This window comes from Doryrhamphus excisus, linkage group LG21 (assembly GCF_037039965.1).
Source record: "Doryrhamphus excisus strain RoL-2023G ecotype Guam linkage group LG21, RoL_Dexc_Guam_v1.1, whole genome shotgun sequence".
Taxonomy (NCBI): Eukaryota; Metazoa; Chordata; class Actinopteri; order Syngnathiformes; family Syngnathidae; genus Doryrhamphus; species Doryrhamphus excisus.
Genome location: NC_136377.1, coordinates 5,170,162 through 5,194,559, shown reverse-complemented (window position 1 = coordinate 5,194,559; position 24,398 = coordinate 5,170,162). Strand labels below are relative to the sequence as shown.

The 24,398-nt window shown below is 39.5% G+C and overlaps 1 protein-coding gene across 2 annotated transcripts in view; it reads right to left on the bottom strand.

Annotated features, from left to right (window-relative positions):
- The window catches only part of galnt10 (polypeptide N-acetylgalactosaminyltransferase 10), a 127,595-nt gene that overhangs the window by 54,660 nt on the left and 48,537 nt on the right, over nt 1-24,398 (bottom strand). The window contains exon 1 of one of the 2 annotated variants that reach the window (XM_078787785.1): nt 7,791-8,077. The exons of the other annotated variant lie outside the window; for it this stretch is intronic. Within the exon in view, the coding sequence (XP_078643911.1) occupies nt 7,791-7,949 (159 nt within the window). The 5' untranslated portion in view covers nt 7,950-8,077. Of the gene's footprint in view, nt 1-7,790; nt 8,078-24,398 lie in introns of those variants that run through there. 2 annotated transcript variants of the gene reach the window in all.

Genomic DNA, 24,398 nt, shown 5'->3' with positions numbered 1-24,398 from the left:
CTTTGCCCAGATCCGACAATACGAGATCCATAGATACCTAATTGCCTGTGCTTTCACACAGAAACCTGGCATCCATCAATCAGATAATTAAATGCTGCCAGCGCTAGCGTCTGGTGTGATTTATAAAATACTTGGTGGATAGCGACAGGGGCGGGAAAAAAGTGAATGTCAAGGGTCATACTTGTGTTACTGTTACAACTGATACTACCTCTGAAGCCTGAAAATCGCCCGGTCAACTTGGCTCCATCCATTCCAGGTTGGTTCTGTTCAAAAAGAACAGCAAGACGGAGCTTTTACAGATTGAAAGCGTATTTACTTTGTAGATTCTTGCATCAGGGGTCCCATAGTGTGTTGGAATGGAATATTTTGCCTCTGCTTTGAAGAAGACATGTTCAAGGCTTGTTGATAGCGGAAACATGACGCACAAATCACAAAACCATCTTGGCTGATACAAACACGTTCTTGTAGCTAACCTCCACACACACACACACACACACACACAGTTTCTAGATATGTCACCCTTCTAATCTCCGTCTAAGGGGCCATTAGCTGTCCAAAATGAGCCTGACTGGATTCAGTTTAAACTCTATCCCGAAAAAACAGCCATTTTACCAGAACAGGGTTCCTCTTCAAACACCCATTCGACATTGTCCTCTCATATCTACTCCTGTTTGAATTAAATTGTAAACTGTCCTTGAGACTCCTAGACTCATTTCCGAGCTTTTAGAACGAAAGGGGGGTGAGTCGCATTTTTTAATGCTATGTTTCTAGCAAATGCGATAAAAAAAAAAGTTTTATGTTCATCAAGGACTACGTTAAAAAGCCATAGCATTTTAGTACGTGGAATCAAACCATTGAATGGATTGAGTAAGGAACTCAAACAATGCACAACGATGAGCCAATTCAAGAAACAATACAAGCAGTTTATGTTTGCTAAATACAAGGATGAAGAGTCTTGAACCAGTCATGATGTGCTATATATATATACATATGACTATATTGACACTTACTATGGAACCCATTATGTCATTGGATGGTCATATCACCTCGTATTTCGGTATGTGACAAAAAATAAAAAAATAAAAAAAAATTATAAAATATATATATGTATATATATATATATAAAATATATTTTTTAATTAAATAAAGTTTAAAAAAATATAAAATAATTCAGAAAAACTAAATTATATTAGGAAAGCAGGAAGTGAACAAATGTAACAGTTACTGATTGTAAAAGTACCAGATGGAAGCTTTGCTTCTTCCTACTCCTTTTGGACATGTGGAACTGTGAACTGATTATGTGATGCATTCAATTGCAATCTGATGCATGTTCAAATGAAATAAAACCATTACCATTACAACCATAGGCTCCATCACGCAACCGTAGCGGTATAGAAAATGGACGGAAACATTATCAAAACAAAACCCTTAACTCTACAGACCAGCCATAACAACTAAAAGAAAAGATCACATCAGATTGTTCAGATCAAGTTAGTGTTTTTAGGCTCCCAGTAGCCCCTAAATACAACTCCTTCATCTGCATAATGGTGATTAGAGTTTCTCTTGCAGATCCATTTATTCAGTTAATTAATTCATTTTGTTTTAATTGGTATTGGCTGAGCATGTGAAACTGATATTTTGAAGAAAAAAAAAAACCCTGAAAGGTCACTCCACAATGTTGATTTATTGTCATGTGTTGTTGTCGTAGAAACAACCAGATGCTGAAGTCTGCAAATAGCTGCTGCTAGATATTTTTAGACGAAAGGTGCTTTTGATTAGCGGCTGGAATTTAATTAAGTGGTGCGTTTTCTTTATCTAAAATGAGGAGCACTGCAGATAAGAGTGCACCAAAGCAAGCACAGACAGTACAATGCATCACAAGCAATTATTTTTCATACAGTACCTTCTAAAAAGAAAAAGTATTACCCTTTGGTTGTATGTTTTCCGTCTTCGAAATAAATACTCAGTATATTCACGCATTACATTCACAACATGACAAAACGTCTGCAGTGTAAAAACCAACTCTCATAATCCGAGCTTAATAGTTTAAATCCTTCTCCAAATGTTTCTCTAATTGCTCTTCACCTCGTAGGATTAAAAAGGAGCTGATGTGATGTCTTTAATTGCAACCGCTTGCCCAACATTGTCTGCTGCTGTACAGTATGCGGTTGCTTGTTTCTGGTAACCTTTTTTTTTTATGCGTGCTGTTTAGCGAGGGCAGCTAATACCAGTCAGATAAAAAATATATCTGACTTTCATTCATCGAAAAAATACACCTCTGATTTGCTGTTGAAAATTCCACATCTCTCACGTGATGTCAACAGTACAGAAAGAAGTTTTCAGCCTCACATGTTATCAGAATAGGAAAAACTGAAGGTCAAACTCTCCTGTTGGAAAGCCGAGAAAGAACTGGGCCTGACAGACTGCTGCATAAAGGGCACTGTGATCTGACGTATTTGGTTCAGACTTTTTTTGGGTTTTTTTTTTTTTTTTTTTACAGGGTGGGCGCAGTCTTAAATAAATCCATGTCCTCTTTAAATCATCAAAGTTCAAGACAAGTCAAGTTAAATAAGGAAGAATATTGTGAGACTGTAAGAGGATCCTTGGATCAGTGGACGATACCGTACCGGCTCGGATCTGCTCTACTCAAGTCGGATTGTGACAGTCATACATTGAATGCATCATGGGGAATAACATATGCAAACTGTTGGCCACAGTAAGAAGACCCATTTCATTTAAGGCGAGGCTGAGGTTAGTCGGAAAACAACAGTGCTGCAGCCAAGTCGAGACTGTGGAGTATTAATACAATGTCCAGCGTATGAAAGATTTTGCTACCTTTTGCTATTATGCAACTTCTTGGAACGCAGACCAGGGCCCGGAATCGCGGACTCAATGAGAACGGAATCTACTGGAATCTCACGGAAATTGACATAATATAAATAAAATGTTGTCATTGTGGCTGCATGGCGGACGAGTGGTTAGCGTGCTGGCCTCACAGCTTGTTCAATTCCACCCTAGGCTATCTCTGTGTGGAGTTTGCATGTTCTCCCCGTGCTTGTGTGGGTTTTCTCCAGGTACTCCGGTTTTCTCCCACATTCCAAAAAAATGCTAGGTTAATTAGCGACTCCAAATTGTCCATAGGTATGAATGTGAGTGTGAATGGTTGTTTGTCTGTGTACCCCGCCTCTCGCCCGAAGACACCTGGTATAGGCTCCAGCTCGTTGATGTTCTAGACATACTTCCGTAATAAAATATAGCACTGCTGCAAAGTGGAGACTGGAGATAAAGTAATATCAAAATGTCCAGACTTAAACATAACATGGAACCCCGGATGACAAGATCCCTGAAATAGTACCTTGTAGTACTTTATTTTGGCACCAATAGTCAATCAAACCACGGAGTGAGCTTGATGCATAAATAGAAACATGAATAAAGCTACAAAGCTCTGTTTCTGGTTTGTTCAGCAGGACAAACAACCCCCCCGTTTACATAGTTTCAGGCCTGAGGGAACCTGGAAGGGTCAAACCTATCAGCTTAGCATTGAGCCTGTGGGGTAGGAATCCATCACCGGAAAAACACAAGCAAAAGCACTGGCTCACCAAGGGGATTGATTCACTTTGCTCCTGACAACACAGCAAAGAAGATACAGCTAACAGCTTCAGAAGTGAAAAATTTAAGAACATATAAGCTCGTCCAAACAGATTGTTTACCTCAACTAAGCTCATTAAGAAGACCAGACTGTCCACGAGTGACCTTCCACTGGCTTGAATATATAACCGAATATATACGGTATTTCTATGTATAGGTATGGTTGAGTCAGAGATGGTGCCACACACACAAGGTCCTGCAGTGATGAATGTGCTGTAATGCGGCCAAACAGTGTGTGGCTCATAAATGTAGCCTCCAGTGTACCGCGGCTCGTATGATTCTCATTTGTGTGTCTGACAGGGCTGTGAATCTTTGCCAACTTCCCTTTCAAGAGCACACTATATCTTACCGAGACTCCTGCAAGTCCTGATCGCATGCTGGAAAACCCACCAGAAAGCTGACGGTTGGAAATGAATAGTTTATATAGGCTTCTGCTAATGCGTGCATCAAGTCCTTCGATAAATGGGGTCAAAAACTCTTGCATATGACAAAGTATTGATCAAAATAGACGTCCCTTCAAAGCATGTCTTGGTCTACATTACTGTGACCTTTGCCTCCATTGGTATCTCCAAGACTTGTGCAATACATAAGTAATATTATGCAGGATACTTGAATTTAATATTTTAACTATTGCAGTAGGCGGCACGGTGGTTGAGTGGTTAGCGCGCAGACCTCACAGCTAGGAGACCAAGGTTCAATTCCACCCTCAGCTATCTCTGCATGTTCTCCCGTGCATGTGTGGGTTTTCTCCGGGTACTCCGGTTTCCTCCCACATTCCAAAAACATGCTAGGTTAATTAGCGACTCCAAATTGTCCATAGGTATGAATGTGAGTGTGAATGGTTGTTTGTCTATATGTGGCCTGTGATTGTCTGGCGACCAGTCCTGGGTGTACCCCGCCTCTCGCACAAAAACAGCTGGGATAGGCTCCAGCACCCCCCGTGACCCTCGTGAGGATAAGCGGTAGAAAATGAATGAATGAATGAATGAACTATTGCAGTATACTGTATATAATTTTTAGATTGTTTAGCATCACTTTAGTTGAACGCTAACTGCATTCCATTGGTTTTTGCAACTGTACTCTGCACAGCAACAATCAATTTTAAGCCAATTTAATACGGTGGAGCCTTGAGACAATAACCTGAAATGAAAGCAGCAACTTCATATTAGATTTGGACGCATAAACAAATGGATTAAATGTCTCTAATCGGACAGATGAAAAGCGAGCGGTCGAACAAAGCGAGTCACAGCTTATATAAGTGTTTGTAAATGTTTGTTCCCAACACACTTTATCTCCCAATCACCAATTTATTAAACCGCTGCAGAGCTTGACAGCTGTTATCATGCTGTTTGCTAATATGTAACAGGCTTTCTGCAGCATTAATCCCATTCATTACAACATTTGTCGGGCGAGATATCAAATCCAGACTTGAGCAGAGATAAGTAAACTCCTGAGGGCGTTTGCGCGCAATAAGAAAAGACGGATCGTTGCAAACAGCTCAAGACAGCCAATTAGCTTTACCCTCGATTAAAAGTAAGATATTTAGAGGCTTGTGCACTCGAATAAGAGCTAATCAACACAGTTATTGGTCTGATGAGCGCTACAAATGGAACTCAGTCAAATCCAACATTCCAGTCAGGGAACTGGACACACACTAGCGGCGCCCAAAAGAAACACACACACACACACACACACACACACACACACATGCATGCATACACACCATTCATCAAAGCTTCTATTCAGCAGATTTGGGCCCATTTGAATAAAAGGAGCTGCTATTGTAGGCTAACCACAGTGTGAGGGGACGTTGAATTAGCACTTAAACCAACATATTTCAATGTTTAGATACAAGATATTGTATTTATACTAACAAAAGTGGCAAAACTACACAGGGTAGTGTTGCGTTTTACACAAATCAACATGGCGAGTTTTGGTCTAATCCTTGTAGGCCAGGGGTCTCAAACACGCGGCTAAATGTGGCCCACAGGACACTAGTTTGAGGCCCCCGCAAGTTTGATATGGATGCTGTATGGTATCATGTACCCAGAAAAAATTATTACGTTTGATTAATGTTCATGTTAAAGGTTAAATAACTGTTAATAGTTATCCTCCCTATCCGTGTGGAAGTGGTAAGTTTTTGGCTATTTAAGTTTAAAAGAAATAACTTAGAGGCTACCGTTTAGGTCGCTAGCTCTCTTGCTATGTTGCTCGCTATGTTGTAAATAAAGAGTATAAATGAGTATAATATAATAATAAGAGTATAAATGTGACTATAGTCATGTTTTGTCATGTCTAATGCTTTGTTAATTTTAATCTGAAAAAAAATAATTTGTCTACCCACCAACTATATGTGGTTTCTTAAGTTTTTATTATTTTTATTATATTTATTTATTTATTACGGATTGATTTTCTTTATTCTTGATTTGTTTATTTATTTTTCATCTTATGTTGTGTAGAAAAATAAAAAGTAAGATATTTGAGAACAGTGGAATGTTTTATCAGAGCTTTTCTTGTAGAAAATTGGAGCCAAAGCGAAGTTTTTAAAAAAAAAATTTGTTTTTAATAAATCCGTTTTTTGTTTTTTTTTGAAAACCTGATGCGGCCCAGTCTCACCCAGACCCGAGCTCCAGTGGCCCCCAAGTAAATTGAGTTTGAGACCCCTGTTGTAGGCTTACTAAGTCACTAAAGCCCAGTCTGTATTAATGCATTATGTAGACCCTTTACCAAAAAAGCTAGCATTTTACTGCCTGCCGAGTCTCAAAGTTCAGCCGTCTGGAAGAGAAAATGATCCGCGATCAGCTGGCGAAGCGCACAACACGTCCCAAGCTGTGGAAGAAATGTTGCCGGATGACCTGCCATTATCAAAGGCAAGTGGATGTGGCCTTTCACCTGGGGTCTGCTGCTCAGTTAGCATTGCGGCTAACCGACCCTGTCGTCACCTCCTCTACCTCGTTGGCACAGATGGTGGCCCCCCGCTGCTCAGCTTTCTGACCCCCACTTCCGGGAAAACCACCTGACTCATGCACCAACCTGCCCAGCCACAGAATAAAGATGACACTGTTGCTGTGTTGAATCACTTTTCTAAAAAAGTTGTGTCCCTCCACCCTCCGCCCCACCAAAATTGGAATGATGAGTCCAGCATATTGATATTAATCGTATTTTTATCTTTATTTCTGATTCTATTTCTTCCTATTCCTTAACCCTGCACAAGCTATATTGTCTCATTTTGTTGATTTGCTTGATTTTTACATATTTTCTTTTTTTTTTCCCAAAGAAATTCTTCTCACCAGGCTTGTAGGTGTCAACATTTAAAATATAAGGTGTGAATGACTCATCGGTAAAAGAAGTTCTGCTTTTTCCTACTCCATTTTGGACATGATGAATGTGATGTTCCACGTAATGTTGATTCAGAAATTTTATTTCTACCTCGTTGTACTCGTCTGCACATAAGACATACAGTCTTTGTCTAATATACGCAATATTAGACAAAGACTGTATGTCTTATGTTGTTTTATGGAGTACATGCATTTAATCTTGGAAGATCTCCTGCCATTTGGTGAAGTAAACATTATAGGATAAGGCAACTTCAATGACAGTAACTACAAAATAATACTGAAGGGGGCTTGTAAGCTACAATTGGATAAAGTTTCCTTCCTACTTGAGGGGCTGTGGGTCCAATTCCTCATTTTAACTCCACTGTTTAGTCAAGCTAGGTCGCTATGACAACAAGCCCCCACTGTATAGGGTCTCCTCAAAAAAAGAGGGCAGTTTGGGTCGAGTATCAAAGAAGTAATGCTAACATTGGGTGCCGTTGCTGCTGTGCCTTGTGACAGTGAACGCACCACCACCACCACCACCACCACTACTACTGCTCTGACAACTTCCTGAAGTCAGTGTTATTGTAACTTTACTTGCTCCGTGTTAGCTTACGTGGACACATCCTAGTCGCCGTGGCCGCTCACCAACCACTCGAACACGGATCAAAATAAGGCCCCACATCGCCAACCACAAACACAAGCCGAAATGTGGACTTCCCGACAAGAACCCGAACACTAAAAACGACCCCGGGAAAAGAGAACCTGTCGCTCAAGACACGAAGCCGCGTACGTACATGTCACCCCGACGCCGCCATGGCTCACCTGGATCTGCGGTACTCCAACCGGTCCGTCCATCGTGTCCGGCGGGTTGTCGAACACCCGGTCCCGGTACAAAGACCACAACCCCACGTTAGGGAGGAAGAGCAGAGCCGCTATGAGGAGCCCGGCGAACTGCAACAGCCTTTTCTCTTTCCGCCTCATCTCTCCGGGAAGGAAACGGCGAGCCCACGCTTTTCTGTTATATCCGGAATGGAGGTAACTTTCAGCCTGACAGCAGCGGGACGGAAGAACCCCCGGAGCTGCGTGACGCCGAATGGAGCGAGCTCTTTGCCGCTAGAGGGCGAGGACACGCGGCATGGAGGGAGGGGATTTGATTTTTTTTTTAATCATCAGGTTAATCATTACAAATTGTTTTCAGATATATGTTTTTAAATCTATCATGTATTTATTTGTGTATTTGTTTTAATTAACTGTAAAACGTTAGTTTCCAGGAAAAGTTCCAATACTTTGTTGTAAAAGTATGACCGCCACTTGATGAAATTGAGAATATAATCCCATATCTTGTTTAATGCAAAAAAAACAAAAAATAAGTATAAATTTGACATAAAAATTTTTTAGCTTGAGGTGTCACATTTACGACTTCTGAGCAGTTTTAAACGTACGAGTGGATTTTTCTACTGTTCGATTCCAGTCCTGTAGGTGGTGGTAGTTAAAACGCTAAAATACTGTATAACCATATTTTCATTATATAATACTGTAATAATGAATGAGAGTGTGAATGTTTGTTGTCTATATGTGCCTTATGATTGGCTGGCGACCAGTCCAGGGTGTACCCCGCCTCTCGCCCGAAGACAGCTAGGATAGGCTCTAGCACCCCCCACGACCCTCGTGAGGAAAAGCGGTAGAAAATTAATGAATGGATACTGTAATTAAAAAAAATTGTGATAATATGCATTGTTTTTTTGGTTTTTATCATATATACTGCACATATAGAGCACCCAGTTATTTATTGAAACTATTTATTCAAATCCAGTTCTTAGCTTGAAATTGGACAAAGAGGTTAAAAAAAGCAATGTTACCCAAGACAGAAAAATCACATGTATTTCAAAATTATACAAAAAAGTCCTATTTCAGGGACCACAAAATGTGTCAAAATTTAAAACTGTTCTGCAGAGATGGAGATTGATCAAGCCTTGGCAATTGGTGCAACTAATTCCTACAGGTGCTCCAACTTCTGGAGTACTTACTACCTCCTCTGTGTGTGTTTGTGTGTTCGGAACACGGTACTATACCCTTGTCAACACCAGTGCAACAGCATTGTACTGGAGAAAGATATATGTGTGTGTATGTACAGTACACCTGTAAACAACATCCTGAGTTCTTATTGTGCATCCTTGAAGAAGAAAAAAAAGAGTGTTGAAAAGAAATTGGATGTGATCCCTGCTTGTTGCATCAGTATTACACTTGTTGAACCACCTCTGCAGCAGTACGGATGGAAAAAGTGCAAAAAAAAAAAAAAAACAGTCAACAGATAGAAAAAGAGAGGTAAGATACTCTTTGTTTTCAGAAAATAATAATAAGAGCTTGCAAGGACAAGTGGGGAAAAAAATCCATGACAGCTAGTTGCCATTGATTATGTCACAGTGTGTTTGAAATAAAAGGAACAGGAAATCAATAGCAAGCAGTTTTGAAATGTTCCATTACAATTGTAACAGGCATCTATTTCATTTAGATTCCGTGTCTGCTTTGACTCTCTTATTCGTTTTATTCTGCTTGCTTACTATTATTACTTGTGTTCCCCCGCCCATGTTTCCTGTGTTTTATTTTTCTCGGAGAGACCTTTGGCCATCGATATGAAATGAGTTGTGCAGGGAGCCTACAATCAGGAGGAGAGATTGCAGACAGGAATGCAATGTTCTCAAGCTTCAGTTCACAGAAAAATACGACTACGCTCTGGATGGGATGTATAAGGTCTTTCTATTGTCACTTTTTTATGTAAGAAGATTGATGAAACTATCAAGTGCATATTACATCAGGGAACACTGTCAATTGTGCTTTAAATATTAGAGTAGTTCATTGTTCCCATGCTTGTTCAACATATCTGAATCACGAAAAGGTCCCATATTAGAATGTTATGCCCCAATTTTTAAATAAGTCCCACAGCGTTCCACAATAGTGCATTGGAAGCAGACGTAACAGGAATGTTTTGCAACACTAGCACAGTTATGTGAGCTACAATGGATTGGGTATCATGCCGTTAATGACAATCCGTAACTTCAAACGTGACCGTTTGAATGCCAGACAAGTGAGGAACCTGTCAAGGTATAAATATTATAACATCATTAAAAAGTAAAAGTAGTAAGAGAAATAACAGTGAATCAATTAATCCTTCATTCCCCCCCCCCAACTGTCAATCAAGGAAATGGAGTCAAAACGCCCCACCCTACTAGTTGTTATTTATCTGTGATTCATTGCACTAATCCTTTCCCTCGCTGTTCCTGATTAGGATGACTCCCGCTCTGTCGCCCGACCTGCCGTCTAGCAGCCTGAGTTGTGACAATTCAATCTGTCCCGTGTCTTCCATGGCATGAATTATGGATGACCCCCCCCCCCCTCCCCTAGAAACGCCTGAATGAGGTGGGGATTTACGTTGATGGAGCAGCTCTTCACTTTATAACCTAGCCACATGGCTCAAGTCGTGGATTCTCCGCCCCTAAATGAAACATCAAGGTAATTTGCAGGGCGTTTCGACCAATGGTGGGCCCTTAGGGCCAGACAGGCCTTCTCTGCTGGCCTACCACAAGTACTGACCTACATGCACAACTTCTATTCTATTCTACATTTGTTTCATCCAATTGTACTCATTTATTCACAAAATTATCAGAATGTGCTTTATTTTTTCGTGTCACTTCCTGTCTGCCTGCCACTCAGCTCCACTTGGGAAGACTTATACTATCACCCAAGCTTGAGTCTTATTTATGTCTTTAATGGTTTATTTACTCTTATGTTTACTATATTGGATAATACTAGTGTAAAGCTGACCATAGGGGTGTTAGTTAATATGCAGAGGGCTCTAATAATGATTTTAAGAATGATAAATCATGCCGTTAACGACAATCCGCAACTCCGTTCGGATGCCAGACGAGTGAGGAACCTGTCAAGTTATAACTGTTAGAACATCATTAAAAAGGACTTTTATGTTTACTATATTGGATAATACTAGTGTAAAGCTGACCATAGGGGTGTTAGTTAATATGCAGAGGGCTCTAATAATGATTTTAAGAATGATAAAGATATGCCTCTCCCTCTGTAATGCATTCGTATATTGCATTTCTGTATATTATTCATGGTTTGTATAATTGTCACGTATAAGTAGGTTATGTAGGTTAAGTCCCCACTTTGGTCCTAGGTCTGCCACAGGACCTCTTCACGGCTGGGCATGCCCAGAACATCTTATCAGAGAGGTGTCCAGCAGGCATCCGGACTATATGAAGAACAATAAAACTTTGAAAAAAAAAAACACACTTTTCATTGGAAATAACATCCAACAAAAAGCCAAATGCATGGCCCGCCACTGGTTTATGTTATGTCACATGAATGTGGATTTCGAACCCTGGCTTCCATGTACAGTATGTACAGTATGTGCAATGAGATTTGGGATTGTGTATAGTCATTTTTAATCTGTGCAATGTCATTCATTGGTTTGAAAAGACTTTTTGCATGTTTAAAAATAAACACATTGTACTCCTACTTTTGCTCTACACTGTCAAAGGTGCCACTGGTGGCTTTGAAGGACGTTGCTGCTGCTCTTTGTGTTGTGTTATATGTGTGTATATATATATATATATATATATATTTTGTGCTGCATAGCTTCTGTCATGGAGGCAATTCAACAAGGACAATAGGCAGACACACAGGATTATTCCAACAATGACAGAGTCGCATTAGAAGGAGTGTTGTGTTTCAGTAGCTTGATCGATGAAATGAACTAGTTTTCACAGCGTGATAGGAGTTTTGTAGTTTTGCACACGTGCTGTATCTTCTTGACGTTTTTGTTTGTGCCTCCGACCCAAATCACGTTATCGATGCCTCTGATTGGCCAAAATTGCGTTACAATCCACGCCTGCGGCACCGCCATTACTACCTGACGGTCTGTGAATGTGTTTTCATGTGGACAGAGATTGCTTTAAAAACACCACCGTGTGGATGGAGATTTTTTTTTTTGGGTCACCGATGTGATTGACGGCCTTTTGCGCAAGAAGCCATTAGCTGCATCCATTCCATTGAAAGCCATTGAGCGCCTTGTGATAAACAATTAGCAAGCATCAGTCCACTTCAGCAGACAATGCAGCGGCGGTGCAGCGACGGGTCAGGTAAATAAAACCTATTGATTGGAGGAGCGATGTTTTTGTGTATAATCTGGTTGAGTGCAATTACCAAACATTTCCAGAGCGTAGCACGGGGTGATGATGCCATTAAGAGGAATCGAAACACAAACAAAAAAAAATCCTTTTAACACATTAGGCTGTCGTTACGCTTATGGTTCAGTATTCCGGTTTGAACTACAAATAAAAACAAAGACATTTGGTCGCGTTTTGGTGTTGTTTTGCTTAGCATTCACACTTTTTGTCAAGGGAATAAAAGCTAGCTAAGTAAGGACTTGTTACACCCGAAAACGTACTAACTGCCCACAAACGTAATAAACCACAAACGTAATAAAATTTGCCGACTGCAAACGTAATACTGAATTTCCTGCAAATGTAATAACTATTACATGTGCAGGAAATTATTACATATGTGGGAAAGTGAAAAAAATGTAAATGTAATAACTTCCCACAAATGTAATATGAGACAAAATAATGGAATTGGAATTACATTGGAATGTAATAACTATTACATTTGCAGGAAATTATTACATATGTGGGAAAGTGAAAAAAATGTAAATGTAATAACTTCCCACAAATGTAATATGAGAGAAAATAATGATCTTTGTGGTTGTTGTTGTTTGTTCTTCCTTCTTTTAATGAGGGAGAAGGTGTCAATGTAATTTTGAGGATTTTAACAAAATAATTCTTTTTTTGAAAAAAAAATATGGATCTTAAAACTCACAAGAAAAATATCAAAATATCATTTGGGCTCGTTTCAAGTAGGGCTCTTTTTGCAGTGCTGTGCTCCACCACTGTCATTTCCTGTAGTTCAGCCAATCCCGTGCCATGTAACATTGTCTGCCCTTGCCACAGGGGATGGATGGGGGGTGGGGGGGGTGACTATGCTCAGTTTAATAATGACACATCCGACATTAAGGGATACTGCATTTTTGCAAGAGATTCAGTCATTCTCATGAAATTGCAATGGAAGTTGATTAAATTCCTGACCTTGATGCCATGTTGCATGTGACTTTTATAGTCCTCGACATCTGCTCACAATCTCATCACACTACCTCCGGCTGTTCCTGAAGCCTTGTTCTTGGTTAAGACCCTCCTTATATACAGTATGTGTGTGTATGTGTGTGTGTCTACCAGATGCTACACCCATGCAATGTTCACCTGCCCATTAAGCCTCCGTGATCCTATAAACACCAATACACTTTAAACGCCAATCTGACTAATGGAAGTTGTGCTCAGCATGAGAGACTGAACATGTGCTGCGGTTCGATACTCGACCCAGAAGGAACAGCGACACAGCTTTCTTTAAAACCGATCAATGTTTACAGTATCTCACAAGGGTGAGTACACCCCTCCCATTTCAGGAAGCATTTCCATGACAGGACAGATAATTTTGGTGGTAATGTTATAGTCTAGGGCTGCACGAGTGCTGCCAACACTGGGGGGAGCTGTGGTTTGGTTGAAACATGAATTTCAACATGTATTGTACATTATGAAGCAGAACATGATCCTTACCCAAACACCTTCTGAGGAAGGTTCAGGTGATGGAGTAGTGCTCTACACCAAAAGCAATCATTTACATAAAAATGTAATATGACACCATAAGGGCTACATCACCACAGCCCAGGATGTCACCACGGCAACCTTGCCAGGGAACATCTGTTTTTGACCTGAGGTCAATTGGTCCTCGTAAACTACTACTTCAACACTGGAGATTGAACCTCCTCACTAGGGATGAAAAAAAAAATCATCATTTCATCCATAACCATCATCCCTCGGTAAAGAAAATAACATTGGAAGGCTTTCCAGTGTGCTACTGTATGCATATTTTTGATGGAATCCATCACACAGCAGAGGTAAAAATCTATACGATGGGAAATGAGGATGGATGAGCAAGGAGTGAGAGAGATACAGCAGCGCTAATCGACCCTGGCAGGGATCTATCGATCACCATGGCAACTTGGGTGACGGAGAGATAAGGACCCATCACTCCTGGTCTCTCACTTACCTCCTTTTTGCCCAACTTCCTTCTTGATGACGGCAAAGACAATCTGTCACATGTTAAGTGTCGCTTCAGGCCAACTTAATATCACCAACTTAAAAGTCACATACCCATAGTACGATTCACACCAAGTGGACCAATAACAGAGCTTGTAAATGACACAGAACTCCCTCGTTTATTGCGGTTCATAAGTGAATTTCTGCAAAGTAGGATTCCTAATTTAGAAATGGAATATTTTTGTAGTCAGAGCATATAAATCTGTTTACTAGCTTTGAAATACAGTTTTCAAAATGATTAAAGCCCTCTAGACATGAAATAGCACCCCTATAGTCACCTTTAAATTCGGATTATTCAATATAGTCAATATAATGTTACTATAAATATGTGTGTGTCGCTATAAATATGTTCCCCAGGGGAGCAGAGTGGGTGACGGACAGGAAGTTATATCTGGGGTTTCATCTTACTTTAGCTTAAGTTTTTCAGTTTTTCCAGCTGTCTTCAGGCGAGAGGCGGTGTACACCCTGGACTGGTGGCCAGCCAATCACAGGGCACATATAGACAAACAACCATTCACACTCACATTCATACCTACGGACAATTTGGAGTCGCCAATTAACCTAGCATGTTTTTGGAATGTGTACCCGGAGAAAACCCACGCATGCACAGGGATGCATGCAAACTCCACACAGAGATGGCCGAGGGTGGGATTGAACTCGGGTCTCCTAGCTGTGAGGTCTGCGCGCTAACCACTTGATTGCCGTGCAGCCGGAGCCTATGTTTTTATGAATGATTTTTAATGGGGATTAGTCGGCATGCTTGTTGTTCAAACCTGCAATAAAAGGCTGTTTGGTGATTGTGTGTGTCTCACCAAACATTACAATAACTTTACTAACACCTAGTGACTACTTTAGCTAACAAGGTCGAAGTCTTTGAATGCATCTTCTGAATGTTTTATATTGGGAATTTAGTACATTTAGCCATTTTTATTCTTGCTCACTTTATGTTGTGGCATCTTCCAGTACTGTCGCACAAAAATAAGTTGTTTTTTGTTGAAGTCAAAGATAAATTTCTTATTTAATTTGCTTTCAAACTGATAAATATTGTTGAAAGAGTTTAACGTCCAATATGGATCATAGCAGAAAGCTGATAAAATCCGTCTTGTAATGTTTTATGTGTTCTGCTAACGGTTGATGTATAATCCCGCTAAGAGCAACTGATATTGGATTGAGCTCATACTGTATTTTTTTGCCCCCATAAGCATATTTCAAGGCCGATAAGAGAAGAAGCAGGGGAGCATAAACATATAAACACTCACATATTAATGCGGCGGTTCAGATTGAGGAAAAGGGAGGAAGTGCATGAAAGGAATCATGCATTAATCATTTGGCCGCCTTGCCGAGCGAAAGCACACACAACCAGATCAAAAGCAACGTTTAGACGTCTTAAATCTTCCAAAGGTTTCCTCATTGTCTTAAGGGTGCGGGACCATTCGTATTTGATTCTGCGTTTGGATAAACTCTTAATAGACACTGACTTTGAAACCTATTTGATCCATTTATCATAGAACAACCATATGATACAAATGGAGGTCCGTTTATAGGGTGTTGAAGCTCGCATTATTATATTTATGTTTAAACCAATGGCTGCATTAAGTGTGTTGAATATGTGACAAATATCGCTTCCGGCCGTCCTAGATGAGTCTGGATTTTTTGTGCTGAAGGTTGAGGTTCTGCTTAAATCATCAGACTGTGTAAACAGCCGCCTGGGAGCCATTCATTATGCACAGCAACGCACGCTGCTTTTACAAAACTTCACACTTTTTAGGCTGTTCGTCCTCATTCTAGCCTCGGTCTAATGGGAGCTTCTGTCATTATCTTTTTGTCCTGGCATAATTCGGAGGCTTGTTTTTGTCCAGTATGTGACCTATTTTAGCGTCTTGATTGTGATTCCTGCATCAGCGCTGTCCTTATCTGAGGTGACGTAGGTGACAGTTGTGTCCCAAATGGAGGTACAGTACAGGACGCCGCGTTGTTGTTCAATTGCAACAAGAGCTAAGTCAGAGTAAGAAATAATACAAATATTATATGTTTAATATAGTATTTTTTTTTTACAATATTTGTTCACTGTGATATGCGTGAATATAAGGCACTGACTGTCGGATTTAGATGACATCAGTCATCGGTAAAGCCGATTTGTCTGTTTATTTTGCCATAACGTTGTTAGATATCAGATTCATGTCCGATTTTTATCCTTATTTTGACAAAGCCCGATTAAACTCCTACAATATCCGATTCTGAATATTTTTTATAATGGTGTCGCTTCAACGTTGAAAAACACAACCCTGTAGTGACAGATTTTGCCAGATTGTCACCAAAATAAGAGTAAAATAAAAGTAAAAGAGTCTTGAACTACTGTGATCGGCCGGCGACCAGTCCAGGGTGTACCCCGCCTCTCGCCCGAAGACAGCTGGGATAGGCTCCAGCATCCCCCGCGACCCTCGTGAGGAAAAGTGTTAGAAAATGAATGAATGAGTCTTGAACTAGTCATGATGTGCTATACATATCACTATATTGACAGTTATGTTGACAGTTATTGACATTATGTCATTGTATGGCCATATCACCTCGTACTTCGGTATGTGACAAAAATAAAATATAAAAAAAATAAATTAAAAATAATAATAAATAAATAAACTATAAACTACATTAGGAAAGCAGGAAGTGAACAAATGTACTTCGGTACGTGACAAAAATAAAATATAATTAAAAAAATAAAAAATAATAAATAAATAAACTACATTAGGAAAGCAGGAAGTGAACAAATGTACTTCGGTACGTGACAAAAATAAAATATAATAAAAATAAATAAAAAATAATAAATAAATAAACTATAAACTACATTAGGAAAGCAGGAAGTGAACAAATGTACTCCGGTACGTGACAAAAATAAAACATAATAAAAATAAATTAAAAATAATAATAAATAAATAAACTATAAACTACATTAGGAAAGCAGGAAGTGAACAAATGTAACAGTTACTGATTGTAAAAGTACCAGATTGGAGGGGTAGGATTTAATAAGCTTTGCTTCTTCCTACTCCTTTTGGACATGTGGAACTGTGAACTGATTATGTGATGCATTCAATTGTAATCTGATGCATGTTCAAATGAAATAAAACCATTACCGTTACAATTACCAAAATCTTACCGTTTTTTACTGCTCTTTTACTGTTTTTATTTCTGTGTACGCCTCGCCTGGTCGAATACTTCTGCACGCATGGTACTGTACGTCAAAGACTGCATTGCACCCTCCACACCAGCAGGTGGCACACTTCTCATTTCCAGCTGCCATTGGCTGCTACATCTTCTCTTTGTTACGTGTAAATGTATACTCGGCTGCCCTTTGTTTTTCTCTTTGTCCAACAAATAGCAGAACTGTGTCCTCTAACAACTGTTTACACTTCCCAAAATACGCTCGCGCTCTATCTCCCGCTCACATACTGTTCGCCCTTCTCGGCGTCCATTGTGTTTGATTCCCATTGTGCGTGTCGACGAGAGATTAAAAACGAGCATTGCGACAGTGAAAGCGGGAGAAGACGCCGGCAACAATAAACGCTGCTGGCATGAGATGATAATGAGGGATAATGGACCTCTCCGCATTCACAAACTGCCTGCTGGGCTCAGGCTTGACAAAAGCAAAAAAAAAAAAAAGCATGATGGGAAACAATGAATCCTTAATGACGGCTAATGAGCGTCCCTCTCGTGGACAAGAGCTTTGCGGTGGGTGAGGGTTTATAAAAAGTCCCATGCGACGAAGGTCTAGTTTTCAGGCACACACGCAAGCTAAATAAGGCAGCGCTTTAAGGTGGAAGGATGCTGAATAATGCATCCCTTTTAATATTTAACTATAACAACATGTCACATTAAATGCAACAACATGCCAAAGCAAAAGCCAAAGATGGATATTGATCGTGCAAGATCGACATGCGCTCTATGACTTCTCCGATGGGATTCAATACAGTCTGAGGTGGATCACAATTTTTAGGCAAATCCTAAAAAAACAAACATTTATCTCAATATTCTTCCACTCTAGTCCTGTAGGTGGCAGTAAAGCACATTACAAAGTAATTTAGAAAGGTACGGAATCATTGGGTCAAAAGCTACTAAGCTACTAACACACATCTGCAAGTTTAAATATTACATGTGGAGTACCCCAGGGGTCAATACTGCGACCAAAACTGTTTAAGTTTATCAATGACATCTGTAAAGTTATGAAAGACTTAAAGTTACTATTAGTGCACTAAAAACATTTTTAAGTTGTTTTTAACATGACACCTGTGTGCCATGGCCCCGGAGTACCCCAGGGGTCAATACTATGACCAAAACTGTTTGTTCATCAATGACATCTGTAAAGTTATGAAAGACTTAAAGTTACTATTAGTGCACTAAAAACATTTTAAAGTTGTTTTTAACATGACACCTGTGTGCCATGGCCCCGGAGTACCCCAGGGGTCAATACTGCCACCAAAACTGTTTAAGTTTATCAATGACATCTGTAAAAAGTTATGAAAGACTTAAAATTAGTATTAGCGCACTAAAAACATTTTAAGTTGGTTTTTAACATGACACCTGTGTGCCATGGCCCCGGAGTACCCCAGGGGTCAATACTGCGACCAAAACTGTTTAAGTTTATCAATGACATCTGTAAAGTTATGAAAGACTTAAAGTTACTATTAGTGCACTAAAAACATTTTTAAGTTGTTTTTAACATGACACCTGTGTGCCATGGCCCCGGAGTACCCCAGGGGTCAATACTATGACCAAAACTGTTTGTTCATCAATGACATCTGTAAAGTTATGAAAGACTTAAAGTTACTATTAGTGCACTAAAAACATTTTAAAGTTGTTTTTAACATGACACCTGTGTGCCATGGCCCCGGAGTACCCCAGGGGTCAATACTATGACCAAAACTGTTTAAGTTTATCAATGACATCTGTAAAGTTATGAAAGACTTAAAGTTAGTATTAGTGCACTAAAAACATTTTTAAGTTGTTTTTAACATGACACCTGTGTGCCATGGCCCCGGAGTACCCCAGGGGTCAATACTATGACCAAAACTGTTTAAGTTTATCAATGACATCTGTAAAGTTATGAAAGAGTTAAAGTTACTATTAGTGCACTAAAAACATTTTTAAGTTGTTTTTAACATGATACCTGTGTGCCATGGCCCCGGAATACCCCAGGGGTCAATACTGCGACCAAAACTGTTTGTTCATCAATGACATCTGTAAAGTTATGAAAGACTTAGAGTTAGTATTAGTGCACTAAAAACATTTTAAAGTTGTTTTTAACATGACACCTGTGTGCTATGGCCCCGGAGTACCCCAGGGGTCAATACTGCCACCAAAACTGTTTAAGTTTATCAATGACATCTGTAAAGTTATGAAAGACTTACAGTTAGTATTAGTGCACTAAAAACATTTTTAAGTTGTTTTTAACATGACACCTATGTGCCATGGCCCCGGAGTACCCCAGGGGTCAATACTGCGACCAAAACTGTTTAAGTTTATCAATGACATATGTAAAGTTATGAAAGACTTAAAGTTAGTATTGGTGCACTAAAAACATTTTTAAGTTGTTTTTAACATGACACCTGTGTGCCATGGCCCCGGAGTACCCCAGGGGTCAATACTATGACCAAAACTGTTTAAGTTTATCAATGACATATGTAAAGTTATGAAAGACTTAAAGTTAGTATTGGTGCACTAAAAACATTTTTAAGTTATTAATATGACACCTGTGTGCCATGGCCCCGGAGTACCCCAGGGGTCAATACTGCGACCAAAACTGTTTAAGTTTATCAATTACATCTGTAAAGTTATGAAAGACTTAAAGTTAGTATTAGTGCACTAAAAACATTTTTAAGTGTGCCATGGCCCCAATGCAAGTAGACTCCAATGTCAAAAAGTCAAAGTAAACTCCTAAATCCTTCATCGGCTTATGGGTGTCTCTACAGAACTGTAATTCCGTCATAAGCAAGCATCCATGGGTTGGTTCTTCTGTGTGTTGGTTGTGTAACCTGCCTATTTTCTTTTTATTAGGTGTTGCCAGCTGCCACCTCAGCTCTACGCCATATGGAGTCGAATCAAGGCTTCTCCCGGTCGGAGAGATTAGAGAATAAATGAAAAACATCCTCAATGGCTGTGACTACACATTTAATCGAAGGAATAGAGGAAAGCAGACTGGAATGAAAGACAGGTCAAAAGGACATTAAATTTCTCATATATTCTACGTCTGAATTCATGGTTTAAGCATGATCTCCCTCTATCTCAAGAATATTTAATTACATCAATATATCATGCATATGTAGTATTACCAATGCATAGAATATGTCAGTGGACATCCAATTGTTCTTCTCTTCACAGATGCCATGTCTGCCTGTCAGGCCGTGTGTGCTGTGGTAAAGACGTCTATCATGACACAACGGTGTCAACAAAGCATTGACGTGTGGTGAGGCTCATGGTTGGTCATATTTTTACTTTTCAAAAGGTTCTCAATACTTCTTTGTTCCATTTAGAATTTTTTTTATGAACTGAATAACATTTGTGGTCTTGCTTTTTATTTGTAAATGAAGCCCATGCGTCCTATCCTTGTCCAGGAAAAGTTCTGATACTTAGTTTGATCACCTACTGGTGAGCTTGATTCAGCAGAGCATAAACAATATCTTCAATGAATTTGACTTGTCATTAGAATACGGCAAAATACTGCAACTATTACATGTTATCATCAGTGTACAGTGTTAATGCATGGCCAGTTTTTTTTTAAGAGGTCTTCATAGTGGAAATAGGTGTATCCCAATGACAGTATTGTAAGCTAGCTGAAATTAACTTGTTTTCTTATTTATAATGCACAGACAAGGGAAATAAATATATACTTATATATACTTGTGCATGTTTTTAATTGAATAGCAATGACTCATAAATATAAATTTGACTTAATATGGTGAAAATAGCCAACCAAAATAATTTCCCCCAAAGGTTTGGCAATGATTTCGGAGTCGGTTTAAGTGTAATTCTGCAACAATTAGTCCTGTGCATTCTGTATTCCCACCACGCAGTGTGGTTAGCAACAATGATAAAAAGAAATGGGAACCGTTTATGGGTTTTGCAACAATAAAAATGTCCTCAAATTGGACTGCCCTTTAAATGACTTACGATAAACCATGAAAACAGCATTCGCACGTTCAAATTGGAGCATTTGGCTTGGACCAAAGTCCAAAGTTGGGATGAAAACACGTCAAGAGTGTCAGTAAACACATTAAATTTCTCCTTCAAGTTGGTGTTAAAGTGCTGTTGATGCTGCACTAAAACACTTTTCCCAAAAGAACTGATTGACAAGACGGTAAAAAACATAGTAACGGCTGACTTTCTACCACTTTTCACTTGACATCTACAAGGGTGGACAATTTTTTTTTTATCTCCTTTAAGATTCAATTTGTTGTTCTGTCTCCACTTTAGCTTTACAGCTCTTCCTCATTGTTGGACTCAAAGTGATGACAATAACACCCTTTAGTGGACTTTAAAAGCAGAAAGTTTCCCTTAACATTGACATGCTAACACATCTGGCGATGCATTTGCAGATAGAAAATCTCCACCTGTTATCACTTGTTATTTCCAAGTGATTTTCACCACCTCGGCAGGTGGACGGTAGATTACACAGATTAAGACTGGAGTAGTTGCAGCCGAGGCTTCGGAGATAATTGAAGTGGTCCGCCGTGGTCGGCCGTTAAGCATCAAGTGAGTGCTACACCGCCTGCCGTGAAATTGCATCCATTTTTCCGCATCAATATCTAACACAAATGTGACTGGGACAACGGCTGGAAGTCTGGAAAATACATTTTCAAATCAATCGCTATCCTTTGGTGCAAGAAAACCTCTTTGGTTCTGGTACCCCGCTAGGCGGGGATCGAGTTTGAAGGCTTGTTTGCTAAAATATTCCACCAATGGGAGTGGGAAATGGCTACCTTGAAATATATAGTACATGCATGGCACCAAACACCTTACGAGTCAGAGCTTTTCTTCCTGTCACTCACTCACACACACTAATGTGTTGACCAAAGTGCTGCACAGGCCACAAAATGACAATAAAAGCACTAAAAAGCAATAAATAAATAAATACACCTCAATAACACACAAAATTAATGTATACACAATAATAATAATCAATATGCTTGTTATTCTTTGAATGCCAGTTTTCAAGTGACTCACTAATAAACATTGTTGCCAAGTTACAAAAGTTATGCTAATTTTAAGACCTTGAAAGAAAGGGCACGTCTTATATTTGGGTCAATACGGTAGCCGAAGGCATCCTTTTACAGCACGCTCAACTGTTCATATCATTATTAATATAAACACCTTACAAGTCAGAGCTTTTCTTCCTGTCACTCACTCACACACACTAATGTGTTGACCAAAGTGCTACACAGGCCACAAAATGACAATAAAAGCAATAAATAAATAAATACACTAGAATAACACAAAATTAATGTTTACACAATAATAATAATCAATACGCTTGTTATTCTTTGAATGCTAGTTTTCAAGTGACTCACTAATAAACATTGTTGCCAAGTTACAAAAGTTATGCTAATTTTAAGACCTTGAAAGAAAGGGCACGTCTTATATTTGGGTCAATATGGTAGCCGAAGGCATCCTTTTTATAGCACGCTCAACTGCTCAATTGTTCATATCATTATTAATATCAACACCTTACGAGTCAGAGCTTTTCTTCCTGTCACTCACTCACACACACTAATGTGTTGACCAAAGTGCTGCACAGGCCACAAAATGACAATAAAAGCAATAAATAAATAAATACACTACAATAACACAAAATTAATGTTTACACAATAATAATAATCAATACGCTTGTTATTCTTTGAATGCCAGTTTTCAAGTGACTCACTAATAAACATTGTTGCCAAGTTGCAAAAGTTATGCTAATTTTAAGACCTTGAAAGAAAGGGCACGTCTTATATTTGGGTCAATACGGTAGCCGAAGGCATCCTTTTACAGCACGCTCAACTGCTCAATTGTTCATATCATTATTAATATCAATATCAACAGAAACAGTAGCTCAGTTTTTTAACTTGTATCCACTTTCACTCTATTTGTGACAATAACACAACAAATCTAATGTGTGAAATTAGGTCACTTTTTGCTAATATGGTAATGTTCTGAACCGGGTAATATTATTTTTTTACTTGTTTTGTTGGTTAAACAAGGTTGAGACGGATTATTTAAATGTCCATCAAACGGGTCGCTTCGCCGCACATTCCTTAAGTAATCCCAGGCAGTGACATCTATTCGTTTTATGAACAGCTGCATGCAGATGGCCCGGAGGCCGCCTTGGTTCAATGGAGGAAGCGTTCATTATCGTCTCATTTGCTCGACTCCTCCGCCTGCAATCTGCCCGTTCGCTCGTCTTTGATTATGCCTCGTCGCCGCTCGCTGTCCGTCAGGAGATGAATACTAATGAGTCTTACAGCGGCCAGGAGGGTCCATTAGTGGATGACCCCGACCGTACGGATGGAGCTTATTATATTATTATTATTATTTTAAGCGATTACCGCTCATTCATCAAGGGATGTTGTTTTGTGAAAACACTATAAAACGGCATCCTGTAGCATATAATGAATATTGGGGCCAGCTATGCATTTTTTAAATATGATTTAACAAGTAAACTAAAACAAAAAGAGCAGTAATTTTACAAAAATAAAGTCAAAATATCAAGTCCTAGTAATATGATGATGAAAAATAATGCCAAAAGCAACTATATTGTAGGAAAGGGTAGTATTGAGGTGGCAAAGCATGCATTATGGATCATATCCCACCAGGAGGAAGGCGAGTAAGAACGTGGGGTGGGTCGTCCGGCAGTCAGCTGCAGCAGAGGTGAATGCAAATGAGGGCGAGCCGCCAGCTCCATCTGATTAAAAGTACAAGAAGTAGTAGTGGTAGTAGTGAACGCAGCACAGTGGCCTTATCAGCCAAAACACACAGAAACTAAAAGACACGTGATATGGAAAAGAGATTAGTTTTGGGGCTATTTTTGGGAACGCGGGCGAGCGATAAAAGATCTAATTATTGATAAGTGCTGCTAGTTCGAGGAAGATGGGAGAAGAATGTAAACTTCTAAGACATGAGGGTTGTCAAACTTGTCCATCAGGCAGTCACATGCTTCCATTGTGTGTTCTCGCCTCTAGGA